At 38.5% G+C, this 19389-nt stretch overlaps 1 protein-coding gene across 1 annotated transcript in view; it reads left to right on the forward strand.

The window, feature by feature from the left end:
- Positions 1-19389, forward strand: part of eys (eyes shut homolog) — a 150420-nt gene that overhangs the window by 87009 nt on the left and 44022 nt on the right. The window contains 7 exon segments of the mRNA XM_029449390.1: positions 241-454; positions 5615-5805; positions 6183-6274; positions 9249-9399; positions 9595-9707; positions 10099-10352; positions 16025-16201. Of these exon segments, the coding sequence (XP_029305250.1) occupies positions 241-454; positions 5615-5805; positions 6183-6274; positions 9249-9399; positions 9595-9707; positions 10099-10352; positions 16025-16201 (1192 nt within the window).

Genomic DNA, 19389 nt, shown 5'->3' on the forward strand with positions numbered 1-19389 from the left:
CCCCTTTAACTCACTGGGCGGGAAAAAAATGATATTCTAAATGTTAATGTTGCACATAGAAACTAATCTGAATCAGATATTGCATCACATGGTTTTTAAGATTTGAAAAAAAGCCTTGGTTTTGTTAACTAATCTCATGTTACTTACTTAATTATTCAAGCTATAAACATTATATCCCGCTTAGCATCTCATCGCAGAGTTGCTGGACACATCTGAAGGCTGTTTATTTTCCATACACAGGGGAGGAACTGTGAGCACAACTATGATGATTGCTTGTTGAATCCATGTCCAGAAGCATTTTCCTGTGTAGATGGCATCAACAAGGTCAGCTGCCTGCCTCCTGTTACGGATGCTGTTCCCTTGGCGACAATAGTCAAGAACACCACTCGCGGCTCCACACCTAGAGTGGCAATGCCAACACTCGGGCCGGCACCAGCAGCTGAGGAATCCACAGGTACGCAGCACACGGTGCATTAATGTGAGTACATGCAGTCGTGTATATCCATTTTATTACTACTTACTTTTCAGATTAAGATTTTACACAAAAAACATGTTAGAAGCTTATAAAATACGATGCAGAACAAACCAGTGGTTACCAACCTTTTTGGCTTGTGACTCCTTACAAAAAAGATGTCGTCTTTGGGCCCCTTGTCACATTTTAGATGAGCTATGAGAAAAGAGTGGTCACATGGTTTCATCCAAATAACTCTTTGAGGTAGAATTATCCAATATTTGTTTTAAAGAGCAAAAGATTACAGAAAGGTCTGAGAAATAAATACTTATTTTTTTGCAGTAGAACATTTCTTTTCATCTTTCCTTACCCATTCATCATCTCACATGCCTCAGATTTCTAAGTGACTTTCGAGGAGGCCTGACCCCTGTGGTTTGTAACCACTAGACTAAACTAACTGTATCTGAAGAAGGTAAATTACCAGAAGCTCTGTCTGATCCAACTTCGACAGTAAAATGCCGCTTAAACATTTTGACATCATACTAATAAAACACTAATTTGGGATAATTTTGTCTGTGGATTGAGTAGTTTTAGCTTTGATACTATATTTATACTACTGTATACTTAATATGTTTGTACTATGATTTAGAGTGCAGGACTGTAATGGGGTATTTGTACACTGTTGTATGGCTACTTTTAGTTAAGTAAAGGATCTGAGTACGTCTTGCAACACTTGGTATAAACTGTACAGTATGCTGCAGTATCCCTATGCTCTCTTCTTGAGAAGACTTAAATGCAGTTTAGCTTAGTTCCTAATTGTGAAAGACGTGTACAACTTCAAAGGCTGCATACATTTAAGAAGTTTCAATTCCACATCAGTTTAGTTTAGTTTCTCATTGTTTAACTTGTCTGTGTGTTCAGGATGGTTCTACATACTTTTGAAAAACACAAGATCAATACGATAATGAAATATATGTATATACCGTTAAACACCGACTCATGGCTTCTGGAAAGGAAATCATTCTGAATATGTCAGCAACGTTTTCCAATCAAGTCATAGCTTCTATTACTATGCTATTACTTTCGTTCACATTATGTGTGCAAGAAAGGGACACTAAATTATTTAAACTGATAAGCCATTACAGCAATCAATTTGTACTGAAGGTGGTCCAGGGATTTCGTTTTTTGACAAATTACAAAAATATCCTTCGCTTGTCCTTCCTGCCAAACAATTTTTGCTGCACAAGGTTTGCCAGTTTAGAATGAGAGGAGACTCCCACTGAGCTGCTACTCCAAATGTGATTTTTAAAGCCTTCGGAACATAGCAGGCGATGATATTCTAGGTTTGATTGAGAGATTGTCGTAGTTTGTGCAGCTTTGGTGAACGAAAATCATGTTCAATTCTAGTGTTGTATTGGCCACTGAAGTGCATGTTCTATTTCCATTTGAGAAAAATAATTTAAAAGAGTGGCAAGTCCAATCAACTTTTGGCACTATATCCTTTAACACTCAATTAAAGACACAGAACACAATATGTTATACATTATTGGTGTTGGATTCAGTCATCTATGTGAGAGGAGGAATTCGGAGCACTGAGCAGATTGTTACTTCTTGACAGATGAGGTCTGTCTACCTTTGAAACTGTTCACAGAGCTGTAAAACAGACCTATTGAACACAGACAAGCTTGAACCAATTCAGTGAGACAGTCTGAAAATCACTGGGGGCCAAACATAATGGAGTCCTCCCCGCTGCACCTGATCCAGCCCTCATCCAGTGCATATTGCATCGGTTCAGAGAGGGTTAAATACACACACACAATACACTGGTAAAGAAAAACAAACCTAAGCATCTACACACTAAGACATATCTGTACTCTTGTACATATAAGTAGATAATCAAAGTAAATAAGTTTAAAAGTAAGAGGACCCAGAAACTCATGAGTTTATCTAACTAGGTCACCATCTCCACACATGCAGTGCCCTTGGTGCTGCTTGAAATAGACTGAGACAGTGCTCTTTTAAACCTAAGACTGCTCCACAACCTTTGAAATAAACCAAGTCAATGGGAATCTAAACATAGGGGGGGGGGGGCTAGTTAACATGGTACACTGACAGTAGAAACTACTAAAAAATTAGATTAAAAAAACTAAAGAACATGTGAATTTGTTGTAAAGAAACAAAAAAAAGAAACCTTATTCCATGGATTGAGATTATTGTTTTCTGGGTTTCTTTCCCCCCCACCCCCCCAGCCATCACTATACATTCAATGCTGAGCTTCACAGTATTTTAGCTCTACAATATGAGAGCTGATGGGAATCTAGAGAGGACACTGCTGGCGGAGGGAGGCTTACTGCAGCTAAGCCACGATTTGGTTGACTTTCCTTGGAGTGATCACCACAGCACAGGTGAAGCTGTTATCTGTTGCTGCCACGTGTAGCAAAAATGAAATTACTTAAGCTCCTCAAAATCAACTTGATGAGTAAGAGGTTAGCCAGAGGGTCCTTCCAAACATGCAGAACCCATCTTGGGGCAGTACCTCGTTGACCTTGAGTTTAACATGCATGCATTACTTCCGCATGTTTGTTTACGATTGAGTTGGCAGTGCCTGATTATAAGTGTGCTTATAACCATTTTCATATATATTCAGAGACACAACCTTGCTAGTGAGTCATGATGACGTCCGTATGATGTGTGCAGTTATGAATAATAATGACAAAAAGGCTCCCGAGATGAAAAAAGCAGTGTCTAAATGTGTCATTTGGCCTGTGTGTTCCCGTACACTAACTGTCAGTGCGTTGGAGTAATTTCATCAGTTATTTAAAACCCAGACAACAAAGATACAATTAGACGATAGGTTTTTCCATAAAAGCCATATTCTATTTAGGACCTGTATTCCTCTGTGTATGTCAGCAGTATAATAATGTTAAACTAAATCATCTTACATCACATATCTTGAATATAAGACATTTTCTGCCAGTTTTGTAGGTACAGTGCAGAATGACCTTTTGCCTTCCCTCAGGGCTCTGAAATTGCAAGGGTCCAAGAATGGTCCTCAGCAGTATTTTATCTCGGTCCTGTGACAAGTTCAATCAGTCAGTCTATTACCTTGCCCAATAAATCAGGGATGAAACCGGATTTACGTCCTGCCTTTCCTAAAATAAATGGGACATTAACACTATAGCAATTAAATCTGGCCGCCCAAAGTCTACCCTTCTACTAATTGAGCTTAAATTCATATTTCTCCAAATATATTTTTCTAGGGGAATATCCTGTGCTTTAACCTGTCTGACTTCTGCATACTGTCTGTGCTGCAACATTGTGCTCCACCTTTCCAAGTTACATTTAATAGGACTCTTATCGATTTTCTCACCTCTTTTATGGGTATTAAGACTGGCCCTAATTAAATCTGATCTGAAAGATTTATATGAAGGAATATTCCCAGTGAGACGTCTTTTCTTTTCCTATTGAAACTACAAAAGCTTTTGAACTGAGTAAAGTACTGATAAACTCCTAGGTCAGCATTATATTAGCCTTTTTTTCCTATTATAATAGCAGTAAAGAAAATACTGATACTGCTCAAAACAAGATATTGAAAGTGGGATACAGTATAAACTGAATACACATTTACAATTTAGATTTAGCCCGACTAGTTACTTGAGACTTGGACTGGTGTGAGAATGTAAGGTAGCGGTAAAAACAGGAGACCATTGAAGGATCGACTGAAGCTAACTGCTAATGAGGTATACTATTGCCTCCTGGCAGCAGCCTCAGACTGCATCAAAGACCGCATCAGGCTAAACAAGGCTTTAAAATTAATGAATAGCTTTGTCTCTGAGGGGTAATTTTCCATCATCAGCATTGGCAAACCCCATTGTCAGGAGTGAAGCTGAAGACAGCACAGCATTGTTGCTGCGTGCATTTATCCTCATTAATTCATAAATCACAGTAGGTCTGCTCCTAATAATTCTCACTTTTTTTCATGTCACGGGATTTTCCTCAGGGGTATTGGTCATATTGCTCTCCAGAGAAAATGGGGGTATTTAGGTTAGCTTGTTTGCCAAATGCCCTGGGGGGCCCACTGTCAGATCAAAGAGGGTCTAGCCTATTAGGACTCGATGCGTAACAAATATTGATAAAGGTCTCACTTGCAGCTGCCCGATTAATCACGGCAACAACTTTAAAGGAGCTTTGCTGATTTCTCTCGTGTAATGATTTTTTTTTCTTCAGATAAGAACAGACAGAGCATGAGACAGGTGCAACCAGGAATGCTTTTCTTTTTTAACAGGCTCTCCGATTTGACTTTTCTTCAACAAATTGCACTACTTCCTTTAAATGAGAAATACATTGAGCATGAGCAATACCTAATGCTCGCCTACAATTGCAGTCGTAGTCAGTCTTTTAAGTTTGTCTGAGTCACTACCCTCAATAAGCTTGCGGGCAGTGCAACTTTTACTGAACTATCCCATAATTGCCCATTCTCATGGATGATATAAGCCAAGTTATTCCACTATAAAATGAGGCATGTAATAAACTTGTATGAATATGTTCATTTCAGCCAAGACTCATCTCTCGCCTAATATAGTGCCATTTGCATGCTTCACAGCTTTTTGGCAAATAGGACTATTTACAGTACGCCTGCAAAGAAAAAAAAAAACGTTGATGCTACCAAGAGCCCTTAAAGCCTTTTTTTTTTTTTCTGTTATCAAAAATTATAATTATCCACACTTTACCTTCCCACACTAAATCACCTGCATAGTGCCTTAGTATCTTTAAGATGTATTCCGTCCATGTTGCCAAGATTATTTAATGGATGCAGGTTACATGTACATGTTATGCAGCAACATACAGTAGTGTTAGCAACTGCAGAGTGTTAGCAACCAGAAAGTCCATATTTAAGCCTCAGTGGCAACAAGCGTCTGCCCTGCTGAGGTGTCCTTAGTCCTTAGCCTGAATCTTTAATAATCTGGAGGTTGCTGTTCTGTCTCTCAGCCTCTGCACTGACCTCCCTGTGGAGGAATAGAGTGAAAAGCTGAATTCTTATTTCAAGGATCAATAGAGAATCTCAGCAGAATTGACACTGAAGATGCATAAACTGCAGTATGACTTGCTTTTGTTTACCCTCCCCAATTTCAGCTTTCTATTTTTTTTTTTTTCATTTCCCAGATTCAAGCTACGTTCACTACTTTGGGAATTCATACCTGGAGTTTGAGGGTATTGACCTCAGCACACTCAACAACATCACTGTGAGATTTCAGACTGAAGTGGCTGAGGGAACTATACTTTATGTGGACCATGGACCGGATAACGGGGATTTCTTTTTCATGAAACTCTTCATCGAGGATGGAATCTTGCAGGTACAAACACAAGTTAGTTATGTAAATAATGTATGTTAGTTTTTCTTTGTCAGTACAAATGACAAGGACAAACAATGTCCCCACTTCCCCTGTACCAAAACATTACACTAACTAACAATAACGCTAGGTAATACTCCCAATACCATTATTTTTAAGAAACTATAAGTTTGTTGTCTAATGGTAGAGTGTCTCTAACACTTGCATTTCTTCAAACAATTGTTTTCCATTTCAAGTTTTGTAGTTATTATGCATAATTATTTGCCAGTTTTTGGTAGTCACTACTTCAATGTTCCCCATGTTTGCCCATGAAAGACAGCTATGGTGCTGTTTATAGAGCAGTGACCTGAGAAAACAACTCTTTATGCTCTCCCTTTCAGTATGCCTTTTGCTGTAACCAAGAGGAAGAGGTTACACGGATCAGTACATTAATTCATGTCGATGATGGCAAGGTTCACATTGTTAACATCAGGTATGTTCTTCCCGTTATATTCAATTAACCTTTTGAATGCAAAGGTGTGAATGTTCAGATCTGTGCTGTGGTCAATTCATATTCAGTATCTAGAAAAGGCCACGCTGCTGCAATATGAGAAAAAAAAGAAACTTGTTATATCAGAAGAAAATCAGTAATTAATTCATACGGCTTTTACAGCAGACATCAGTGTGTTATATATCCGTTTCAGATGAGAATGTACTATTGAGAAAGAGGCACATTCATGATAAGCTACTTACAAAAGATCTTAGTAATATACAAATTGTGTTCAAATAGCGTTAGCACCTCAGGTGGTATTAACTTGATCCCTGGTTATCCACTCATTTCAAGTGTGGCAGACTTTTCTTTACAGAGACGGGCTGTAACTAATACCAGAGGAAGATATATAATTGGCAGGAATCACCAGACTAAGAATTTAGATGTTATTACAAATGAGCAAAGGGGCTTACATTTTAAAGTACTAAAGCAAACGTCAGAATGTGCCTATTAAAATGCATTAGCGATCACTGACCATGTTTTATTGGCTGTTCTAAAGTCTTCATTTGCAGTTTTTCATTACGAAAAGATTAACAAGCAAGAGCCGAACACAAAATCAATGTTTAAATGATTTAAAGTGAGGCTGTGGCCCCCTTTAGTTATATTGTTCCTAAGCCCATGCGCAATTTTGCTGCCAGCCCTCTCCATTATATTCTGACATGAGGAAGATTGTGGTTCAGTTTCAAGACACAAAGTTTATTATGTATGAGCTGGAAGCTGAAGCAAAGTGGTCAATGTTCAACTCATCAGTTTACTTTGCATTTGGGGAGTGAGTGCAGAGAATTCTTTCAATGTTTCAAAGAGGCCTTTTTAATCAAATGTTTTAGCGGAAGTTTTGTTTGAACAAAAAGATAATTATTTATAGCACACTGTTTTGTAGACTGCTCTAAAACACTGTGAAATAAAAGTATTAGGGCTTTCTGGAGACTCTATTTTATGAGAAATGAAGACAGATAAAAGGTAATGAGTTACTGGAGGTGATTATGAGCATGTCGTACCAAAGGTGAGCAAATTATCTCCTGTGGAAACAAAGCTGAGTGGGAAGGTTGCCTCATGTTTCTTGGCAGAAAGCTGCACTGCCCTAAATACACTAATGCGCTGGAAAGGACTATCAGGTTTAAAAGGGGATGCATCCACCCCACCCCACCCCTGATTTTTTTTTCCTGCAATAAAAATACAACAGCAGTATGAATCAATCATAATGTTCTGTTCCAACCCCTTGGAGACTTTGCAAGAAAGAGAGCTGTCATAACTAGAGGGTTGGGAGTACGGAAAAATGGTTCCTGGTGTCACAAAGCAAATTCTTTGTAATTGTCTGATGGCCGAGTACGTCCATCTTTGTCTGATTTGACCCAGAGCTACAACACCAGGGCCATCCTCAACGTCACTGCCTAACTCATTATAGACTTTTAATATATCTTCCCGTCAAAGTCGCTTTTCAATATGTTAAATAGAAACCCGGTGGGGCTGACTTCTCAAGGACAGTGAACACAGTGCCCTCTGGCTGCTGGCCAGGCCGCTCTGGCAGACTGCTTCTAAATTAACCGCTTCTCCACACTGGCTCTAGAGGAAGGACTTATGCATCTCGGAGTTATGCCCCAAGTGTTTAGCCGGCATATGCAACAGCCTGCAAAGTACAGGCTTAACAAATCAGACTAGATTGCTTGGTGGGCCTCCTAACTTCCACTCGGGAACAAGGGGTATCAGGAGACACTAGAGAGGAGGCTGTGCATCCGAGGCCTGAGTACCCTCAAGCTGCAGATGGTTAGTCCAGAATCTGCACTTAGGTAATTATCTGCTCTCCCCTGTTGTTTCCAAAGTGGAGAATTGGTTTTTGAAATCTATGAATGGCTGTGGGGTGGGTCCAAAATAGTTGTGTGAATGCGCTTAAGATACCTAGAGAAAACAAAATAGAGGTTAGTGATCAATGTATGCATCAACAGAGTAAACCAAACAATTACACACAATTATCACAGTTTTTAAATTGAAGCATTCGGTATTTCACTTAAACCACTACTATGTAATAGGATCTTTAAAATCCATGTTATCTGGAAGAGGAAGTTGCAGCAGTTCATCTCAGAGGCATTTGTCCTCTTCCAAAAGTTTGTAAATGCTTCTTTTTTTATATGTAATAATGTCAAAATGTCTTAATCTTGATTTTTGAGAAAGGGGATCAATTATTTCCTTATCAAAGCCCGCAAGTTCCTTCCCTTTTAACTTTTTAACTAAGTACATGGTCATTTTTGGGGATTTATTTCAGGGATGCACGATATCGGCACATAATTAGAATTGGCAGATAAAGGCTTTAAAATGAAATATCTGTCAGAAATGAACATTTCCTCTGATATGACAATATAATAAAATATAATATATGCATACGTGAAGTGGGTGCTAAAACAAATGTGTCTGCTGTGTGTTGTTTTTTTTTAGTGTAAGTGTGATCCAAGCCTGTTAAAATGTAATGCATTTTGTTTGAACGTGGGTTAGATAAAAATAAATATGGCATATTTTACATGTAACCTAACTTGGAGTTTCTTGGATTTTATGCCATTGGGCCATCATGATAACAGCAGGCATACTAATATGTTAATGACACAACAGGAGAGACTTGATGTTTTCTGCAAATAGGTGAAACCATTATGTTCGTATATCGGTATTAGCATCGGCAATCAGACAAAATAAGTTGGAAAATATCGGCATATCAGCAAAAATCCAATATTTGTTGTGATATTGTAAAAGTTTCTAAAGATGGAGAACAGAGACATGATGAAATGAAAACTGAAAGACCCCTTGTACTGTACAACTCACTTCTTCTCTTCGCACTAAATTACAATATAAAAGCATTTAAGTTAATACAACAATTAGTGTTCCTGTGCTTGCTGTACGTTTGACATGACATATTCATACTCCATTATAGACAGCACCTGACGCCCTGTGAGGCAGAGCTAACTCCATCTGGTCATGAGAAAATCAAAAGTACAGCAAGTAATTACTGGTTGGGACACATCATACAAAGAACAAACCACGTCTTCACAGGCGGTCTGCCACAACGCTCTCTATACAATCAGGTAAGTACTGTGCTTTCTCAACTACCTACTTAAATCATAAGCTTCTTAAAGACATGCATGATTAAAAGTTACATGAAAGTTACATACATGTAATATACAGGTATCGCTAAAATGGCATCATAATTTAAAAAAGATGGGAAAATGCTGCTTAAAAACCATCAATTGTCTAAATAAAATGTTGTTGTTTTCCCTTAGAGAGCAAAACCTTTCCACAACTATACTGGCTGCATTGAAATAATTGAAATCAATACAGTGAAGAGCTTTTACGCATCTGATGCCATCAGCGGCAGCAACATAGACCGATGCAGGTAAAGTAAAAAAAAAACCAATACAATGGCTTCATCATGTTTTTTTCCTGGGCTCACTCAAGAAAAAACACCCGGACACATTAAGACACTTGGTTGTTAATATTTTGATAATTAAGTATAACACAAGCAACAGTAGTGACGTGTTGCTTTATCTGACGCAATGAGGGAAATCTGACCACTTATTGTAATAAATAACACTTAAGTTGACCTCTCTGCCTGGGATTGTAGTCAAAAATCTATCTACTTGGTAAATGACTGCACTTTACATTTACCTCTCATTTAATAGTAGCTCCACTGGAGTTCATATCTTTAGCCTTAAAAGCAAATATTTGTAATGTTGAATTGGATTTTTGCCCACTTAAAGTACAACAACTTGTGTCCAATGTTACAGATTTCCTCCGTCTGCCACAGAAGCCTCCTCAACAAGTTTGAACAATCAATCAACCACCCCTGAGACAGTGACCACAACAACAACTACAATGGCAGCTGCCACACAAACACCACAGCATCCTCTGCATGAACCTGAGGTTTGCCATGACGGTCTTTGCCACAACGGAGGAACATGTCATCGTCTGCAGCGGCCTGGTGGAGACCTGCCTTCCTGCCACTGCCCGCTTCATTTTACTGGAACTTTTTGTGAGAAAGGTTGGTTTTGACGTTTTTTTTGTTTATAGCTGACGGTGTTTCACAGTTTGTATACGTGATATAAATATATAACACACGAGCAGGAAAAAGCTTAAAAACCTACTGCACTGTGACCTCCATAGTGGTATCATGAAGAGCCAGCCAACAAATTATGTTGCTTAATATATGCTGAGCCTCTTTGGCTAATAGGTTTCACTATGAGGCGGAATAGAGTGAGCTGTATTAGGATTTTTGAGCGATGTGAATTATTCAGGATATGATTAATGAAATGAAAGATCCATATAAGCAGCTTGAACCATCGCCGTGTGTCCATGTTCACCTCCAACGCTCATTGAGAATGAGGACACGACCTTGCAGCACTTGCTCAACATTCAGCTGTGTGATGTTTGCAAGCCTTAGATATTCTTGTAGAATGGACCTCACCCCTCAGTACTCACCAAAAATATATATTTTGTACCAATCGCTTCCAAACTAAGGAGACAGCACTACGAGACATACATACTAAGGAGTTTCTTCTTTGCATATTTGTTCTCAGTGCACTTATGATGTAGTTACTGACGTCCCTTTCTACCTTTCTTGCCATGCATGATATGCTCTGACAGCGTAGAAAACAGCATCCTGTATTTTGCTGTTGTGGTCATTCTGTGTCGGTGACAGCAGCAGGAACGCTTGAGTTGTAAATGAACTGTTTGTGTGATTGATAAGGCAAGCCATGCCGCTCACATCTTTTGTTTTACTACTAATATACTGTAAATTAAATATGTTTATCTAATTATATGTTAAATCATGAATATGTATTCATTTTACACGTCTCGCTATGTAGGAGGATATATATACATGCGTGACGGAAATGATCTCAAATTGACAGTTTGCTAAGCCCCTCCCCCGAGCAGTGGTTGACCAATCGTAGTTGAGCATTCATGACAGAGCGTGGTGTCTTTTTTTGGCCTTTCCAAAACAAGAAACACAAGAGCAAAAGTGTAAGGAATGGATTAAACTAAATGTATCTGTTCAAATCTAATCTGCAATTGTTAGCATATCGAGCTAACTTCTTCCTACACTAGTAACAAATTGTTTCTTTCAAGGACAAGGAGCATATCACTTTTTGTGGATTTACAGGTTACGTTCCAAAAAAAAGCCCCGTTCATTATTGGAAATTCTAATTAGCGTTTTAGAGAGTTTCAACAATGAAAACTGAATTGATCTTCTCCTTCACAACCCCTGAAGGTAATTTAAATTGATGGCATAATCTCGTATTTACAGAAAGCATGGTAATCTGACGGAATGCCGCTCAAAGGAAACGTTAAAAGTCATTAACATGGCTTGGGTGTATCTGACAGCCTTATTTGACACCTCTGCCATAGGTTTACTAATGCTCATTTACAGGTGTTTAAGTAATCTACTAAAATGTTATTTGTCTCTCCAGGCACTGTAACAAAAGATTATGCTATTTTTAGGAATTCACTCATTTGTTTTTCCTGTGGGAGAGCGCTCCGTGCTCCTTACATGACAGAGATGCTGCTTTGCTAAGCCAATTATTAAAGAGGCTTTGACCAACTTCTAAAAAACTAGTGTAGATTAAGGGAAATTAATTATTCATTGATTAATTCACTAATTTATTCATTCATTTTTTTCTCACCGTTGTACCTTTCAGGTTCAGAGAAGGGTAATTACTAGTGTGCTACAAAATATCATCACATGACATATTGCCTGTGTGCGCAAGTTTAGGGCTAACCTTACTAACTGGAAATTAGCCCTGATAATCCAAACATGCATTATAACCCGACTATGTGATGTTCTGCATACTAATACAATATACCAATAAATAATAATAATACTAGTGCAATACATACAGTAAATTCCAACCACCATACCTGTGAAATTAATAGATATTCTTCATTCTCACAATTTTGTAATTATATTTTTCAATAAATCATTAAAAAAATCTATTTTAAAAAAAAGTTATGGGATTTACCGTCAGCCTTTTCCTTCCATGACCATAAAGTAAGTTCCTGCTTATTCCTCAACTTGTCACACTCATAAACTTTTCCTTTAAATACCAGCAGTGGCCTTTTAGAGTAATTTCTGCTGAGTTCGAGAAATTTGTCCTCAAAAGCAGTCTCTCTGGTTAACAGAGTGCAATCTCATACGAACACTCATCCAGCGATGTGCTTTGCAACACTAGTTCTGATAGCAGGCAGACGGGAGTCCAGAGGCTGTTTACATGCTGACAAAGTCTGTGAATGTGTATTGCTACAGCAACTTTGCTGGGTGACAACCTCGTCCTCACATCTTATTGAATTAAGAATAGACGTAGGAGAAGAATAAAGCCCCCGCTCCCAGTTAATTATAGATGCATCATCCTACCCAGTGTCTAATGATGTGGACTTGTTTGTGTCTCAGATGAAATGCTGACATGTCAAACAGGGTATATCTAAGATAAATATCAGGATGCACATGAGTCTCTGCAGCCCCTTATATTATTGTTCAAGAAGTTCTAATCTGCTACTGATGTATGTACACGATATATAATGAATGTATACACTTATATGTAAACACTCCTTAATGCAACAGAAATAATCATCGTAAAATATTATATAAATAATTATTGGGGTCAAGAGTACATTTCATTTTGATATTTCTTTGTTCTGTTGTTGTTTAGCAACAAGTCAACATACTGACATATTGTCTCTTTTTAAATTTATTTGAATTTGACTTTAATTGGGGAATATAAATCCAATATTAACTTTTTATTAGCTCTGTTTTTGGTCTCTACCGACTCCTGAGGGAAATATTTGGCTCTTTAGCTGCTAAATGCTCCATTATGTTGAGCAGCTAGTCTCTGGCTGTAGTAGTGGTAAGTAGGTAGCCTACAGTGGGTTATTAGCTGCCTGATGTTGCTGTATTTACTTGTCAGTGCTGGATTAAGACTGCTAATGGGACATTGTCATGCACAGCAAAGCTTTTACCTCCCCTTTGTAACTAAAATGTCAGTTGTCATAATGTCAAATATATTGCTGGGACAGATTCAAATGCCTTTCTCAGACAGTGCTACTGTGTCTGCACACATCTATATCACCAAATCAGCTGCAACGATATAGTTATTCTTTTCTTCTCTTTAAGCACATGAAGACTGTCAACCCAAAGCAACGTTCAGATTGACTTCTCAGTCAGATTTAGTTGGCATTTAATGTGTGGCCTGTAAATAAGAAGTTTGACTTGTGTAAACTGTGAATCCCGCTCTCTTACGTTTGGACCCTGGAGCTGCACCTCTGGTGAGGCGCTCCTTAATCCAGGCCAGTGCCTGGTAGTTGAGTGAGTATTTGATATCAAGTAGCCAACCGTAAGACAGGTTTTGTCAAGATAAAGCCAGTTCATCGGAGCATGTCAGAGTTTTAAGCGATGATAAATTGTCCCTCCCAAGAAGACACAGTGGGTCGTAGACCTTGCCAAAGACATTCTGTCAAGTATGTAAGCATTCAATTGAAAGCTAAGTGATCACAAAAAAATTAGTTACGAAGTAAATGGCTGCAAGGTATGGAAGTTGGCAAAAAAAGAGGAAACCAGTGAAGCAGGAAATTATTCAGTCTTGGTCTGTATTGATCATGACCTCCTTTTACGGCTCATTACCTCATGTCCTTACTTCTCGTATATTTGAAGCTGTGATGTTGGCCAGAGGAATAATAAAATGAAAGTTCGGAGCACAGTTTTGTCCCATTTATGTCTTTTCAGCAACTTTTACTTAACCATTTAAAGTGCCATTATATTTTGGTGTAAACTATTTAAAAACCTGGCTTTGTCAAAATTATTATAGATTTTTTGCCATAACCCTCTCAAATCTAATCTACCTCAAGTGATAACTCAACTTAACTTAAAAAATATATATACATACACTTCTATTCATGCTTGTATGCAACAGCAAAATGACTTAAAGGTACTTAATTGACAGTAAGTCAATTTGTTGTGTCATGTCTACAAAAATGAAATCAGAATTGGCCCTTTGCCATGTGTTCATACATCAGGACCAGAAAGATTCCTGTAAATGTAGTGAGGATAAAAATGGTGAACATTTTCTGTTTTTGTGTTTGACACTAATGGGACCTGATTAGGGGTTGTTGGTTTCCTGCTTTGCCAACACACTGCTTAGGTGCTGCCAGCTCTTTTTGTGGACATCCAGTGCGTGTTTGATGTAATTGCTGGTGCCTTTTAAAAATGAGCCAACTCAATCTGCCTTACTCAGAAATTGCCAACAAACATTACAGGATTGATTCATTGTTTTCAGCCCATGGAAGCCGCTCCTTATACAACAAAAGAAACACCGTTTTTATTTTCTCTTTGTAATTTGAAGTATCGGCTTTCATGTCCGCTCCACTTAACTCTTTCTGCAACATTGAAGAGTCATCCATTCCGATTGGCTGGGAAAAGAGCAAGAGTCGGAAAGTGTCGGAGCACACAGGCGAAGTTAGCAGGATTATGACCACTTGGCAAAAGGAACAACTAAAATCTCTTCTCTGGTGTTGGTCTAGTGACTGATCATTAAACTGGACCAAGTCTGCATCTTGCTGGCCCCCAGGCCACTGAGCAGCCCGTACTGTCAAACCGTGCTGATATTTATACATACTATTGACTTGTTTCCTTTTTTCTAGCCTAGTTAAGGCCATTTTCAGGATAAGCTGTTGACATGAGTGACTGATATGTCACCCATTGCACTACTGTCCACCAGTAGTATCTGACTCACAGATCAAGCAGTGCAACAGTAAATTACACAAAAGAGCAGCATCCACATAGCTCTCTCTTCGTTGACTATCTAACGGTAGGTTACAATACATCGGATAAAAACCCTTTTTAAAAATAGTTTTTTCTTAAACTTGACGTTACTTAATATGACAGTGTTTACTATTGCCAATGTATAGCCATTAATGGAAACATCCCACTTTAAGACCACTGCTAAATGTATGTTACATCTTTATCAAATGTTTTTATGCCGTCAGTCATTCACTGACGGCCGTTTTTAAATGCTATAACTCATTCACAGGTCTGCTTTTAAAATCCATTTCATCCAACATCAATGCACTAAAAAGAGTGAACATGAGTAATGAGAGGATATTCATTTTTCTCTAACAATAGATAGTGTTGGAACCCAGTACATCCTGTATATTATGAGTTCCTCAGCTGAGGATAAACTGCAGTTTTCCTTCAGAGCCGGACTATGAAGGTAGAATCCCCTGAGCTGAGGCCGCGGTGGCCTATTTTGAATCGACAGTCATGCACTTGAACAGCAAGCTATCCACCAGGTGTACAGTGTCCTTTGTGTAAAAGCCAGCAGATCATCACTGGCTTGTGGAGTTGATGACCTGAGCGGGTACTTCCTCCACCTCTCCTTAAAGTCATACCTCTTTTTCATCCAGTGGGAAATAACTGACTGGGCCCTGCTGACTCGGCTCGCCGGCAAGCTATCAGTGCTGCCAAAGCACACACCAGCCAATTCTTGCTGTTCTGTTGACGAACACAAACACTGTAGGGCATTGCTTTTACTAGATATGTCACACAAGCGTAATTGTGTTATATTTTCAATTACAAATGTGTTTTTTAAGGAACATTAGGATTCTACTCTCTTTTCTTAATCCATTCAAATGCATTTCTTCAATTTGTGTTTCATTGTTTCTTTCTAGATACCATAGTATATATCCCCTCATTCGATGGCACATCTTATTTGGAGCTGGAGCCCCTTTCTTCCCTTCTCCAGCCTTCTGGTGCCAGTAATAATGTGCCTGTTACGGTCAAGGACACCCCCGTTATTCTATATTTGACAGTGAAAACAAGATCTGCACAAGGCACCATCCTCTACAGTGAGTACAGTCTCATTTTCTTGCAAACATTTAAAAGCACTGCTCCACTGTGAAAACAAGTAGATGATAGTGTCCTTGTGAGTGCACAAGGATTATCTTTATAGCCTACAATGAAAACCATCATCTCGTAGTGCTATAAATAATGATGTTTTTACTGGCTGAAATGTTGCTGCTGTGTCGTTGTATGAGGGATAAATGTCTCTTTTGATCTGTATCTGCCACACAGATATAAATTAGGTTTCTTAAAGTTTACAACTACTACTAACTAGACTAATCTAAATCCTCTCTGCAGTAAATACATGTACAAATAATTTATTAGGCAAGTCTTACCTTACAATATCAGGTTCATGCTACTTATTGAAAATAGAAAATGTGTTTTGTACCTTTAATAAGGCCAAGTATTAGTGTGAATATTGACCAATTGGGAATGCTCTGTGATCCAATACCAGCCACTACAAGTCATCATGGAAGACATGTGTGAACATATGCAGTGACAGGACGCATCACATTTGCATTTATCAAATATCAATATTTTTGGAACTACACGAGATTACACTTACTAACATTGTATATTTCATTTGTTCAATCTGCACACAAAAAACAAAGTATGAAGACAACAGATTGTGGTTGTCTCGGGCTTACGTGCTATTTCTTGGCCAGGCGCAGTGGCCTGACAACCACACGAGAAGAAAATCACTGCACCCGTTTCCAGTCTTTATGCTAAGCTAAGCTAATCTGCTGCTGGCTGTAGCTTCATATCTACTGTGCAGACACGAAAGAAGTGTCAATGTTCTCATCTAACTCTTGGCAAGAAAATAAAAAGGCTATTATATTTAATGTTATCTGTGGATAAATGTCTTCAAAATGTCCATTCAACACACTGCAGCTACAGTATAATTCACTCACAGAAATCAAATCTTATTTTGTAGTAATGTAAGCCCCTCAAAAAAGAGAAGGGCCAGTCTACACTGCGTAATGTTATCTTGACATGTTATGACTAAGGGACATTTTCTTGACTAAAAAATGTCCCCTGTTGTTACCGCCATGCTTGGTATCCCTTTTATTATTACACTCAACGACTTCTGTTTTTGGATCAATAATAATTCAGAAATGACACACGAGCCTGTGCTTTTGTTCATCAGCCTCTGATTATATTGAAAGTGTGATGCTGTTTCTGAGTGCTAGCAGGCATGATGGCAACAGTTATGGTGCCATAGAAAAGACTTGAAAAACTAAACACTGAATTAATCCAAGTTCAAGAATATGTTCATAATGCAGAGGATGATTACACAAGGGCTGAGTAAAAACTGCATGTGCTGTTTCTTCATATTCTTTTCATTAAACATGCATCAATCCCAAATTCTGATATAAAAAATCACTGGACTGATAGAAAGAAGTCACCTGGGCACATCAGCACTGTGAGTCATCTATTGCTGTTGAAGGGAATTGTGGGACACAAAGATGAGTACTGTGTTTCCAAGGCTACAGAAGAAATGCAAGGAAGCACGGAGACAGTTTTTTTTTTGGATGAGTTGACTAGTTTTTCTGAAGATACACCTTGATCACTTTATTGAGTTAAAGACATTCATAACTCACGTTTTCAACCACAACCGAATGTAAGAAACGAATAGAAGAGATGGGAAGTGCATCGTGCTCTGGTGAGGGACAACAGAGAGCGTTACCTCTGGTGGACAGCTGTCTGTCTTCGCTGCTGATTATCTGAGCAATAACCTTAAAGCAAACAAAGGGATCTTCATAAGAAGGCAAGAGCTGGACGATCACATGGGGAGAAAGGATTGAGCTGACCCTTTGCATCAACCGTGAGCTCTACATTGTACATCTACCTTCTGCCAGCTCTTTTGTTCCCACACCTGCACACGCACACACACACGCACACGCACGCACGCACACACACACTCTTTTGTTACTCAAGGAGATTTGGATAGGTAGGCCTGACAGCCACTGAGTAGACCCTCTTAACAATAGAGCATTGTTTTGGGAGAACGGGAGTGGGTAGGGTTTTTTTTTCCAGAAAGCTGAGCCATGAGAACTTTGTTCCATTTATCCAGCTTTGTGTGTATTATACATCTGTTCATTGTATGTATTAAGTACCAGCCAGCTTATAGGGGTGAAGCCACTACATGAATGCCTGGAGCTACGGGTCCTCTGAAATTACTCCAAAAAACATCTAACTGTGTCTCGGTGGAACGCAATCGCAGCTCCCTGCTCCAAAAACTGCAGCCACCTTGATCTTGTGAGGCTATCGTTGCCCCCATGTGACGCCACAGCAATTCAGGTGCAAGTCCAACAGAACTGTAAAAACAATAACTGCATTGTGTGGTTATCACAGGTGATTTATTCCGCAAAAACCGGGCACAGACATCACAACATTCATCTTGCTGGTGTAACCTAAATCACCCTTTTCTATGACATGGTCTTCAGGTTTATGTCCTCTCATTTACATATAAAGACTTATTAAACATTACAATATACCAAAAGGTTCATCTCCCTTCAAAAACCCCAAGCATGTGACAATTTGTGCAATTATGAAGTTGTAATTCATTAAATATAATATTTTAACAATTGATGCTAGTACCATCTGCATTTTTAACATACAAGAACTATTCTTTCTAGATGTAACAGTGTACGCTATAGTGTGCAAAAATAAAAACTTTTAGTACTTTTACTCTAAAACAGTCTTGCATTCCTTAGAGTAATAGGAGCTTGACTGTTCTCTCTCTGCGCTGACATTGGCCTCCCATGATGGCTGCTGAGTGCATAATTGTTCCACCAAAGACTTAAATCTTTGTAGTTAAGGAGCTATTAATTAGCCAGCTCTCAGTACCTAATAGGGCTCTAAATTAGTGCTTTATATAAGGTTGGTGCACTTGAAAGGTCAGTCAACTAATCCTTAAAGACACATAGGCAATGATGCTATCAATTTTAAGATAAATATACATTATCCTGTTTGATACTAATTAAAGTGATGAGACATGTTTCCAATTCGATGAGTCTTTATATATAAATCAAAAGAAACAAGCATTCTTCATTTTGATATGACCCATTATGTATATGTGTGTGGGTGTGTTTGTTAGCACTAGTCTGTTAATTATTTGTTGTTGAATTCAGTGGTTATAGAATATATAAATGTTCTCTTATTTTTGTTCCTATCCATTGATTTCTGGAAT

The sequence above is a fragment of the Cottoperca gobio genome, chromosome 15 (assembly GCF_900634415.1).
Source record: "Cottoperca gobio chromosome 15, fCotGob3.1, whole genome shotgun sequence".
In the NCBI taxonomy this organism is placed as follows: Eukaryota; Metazoa; Chordata; class Actinopteri; order Perciformes; family Bovichtidae; genus Cottoperca; species Cottoperca gobio.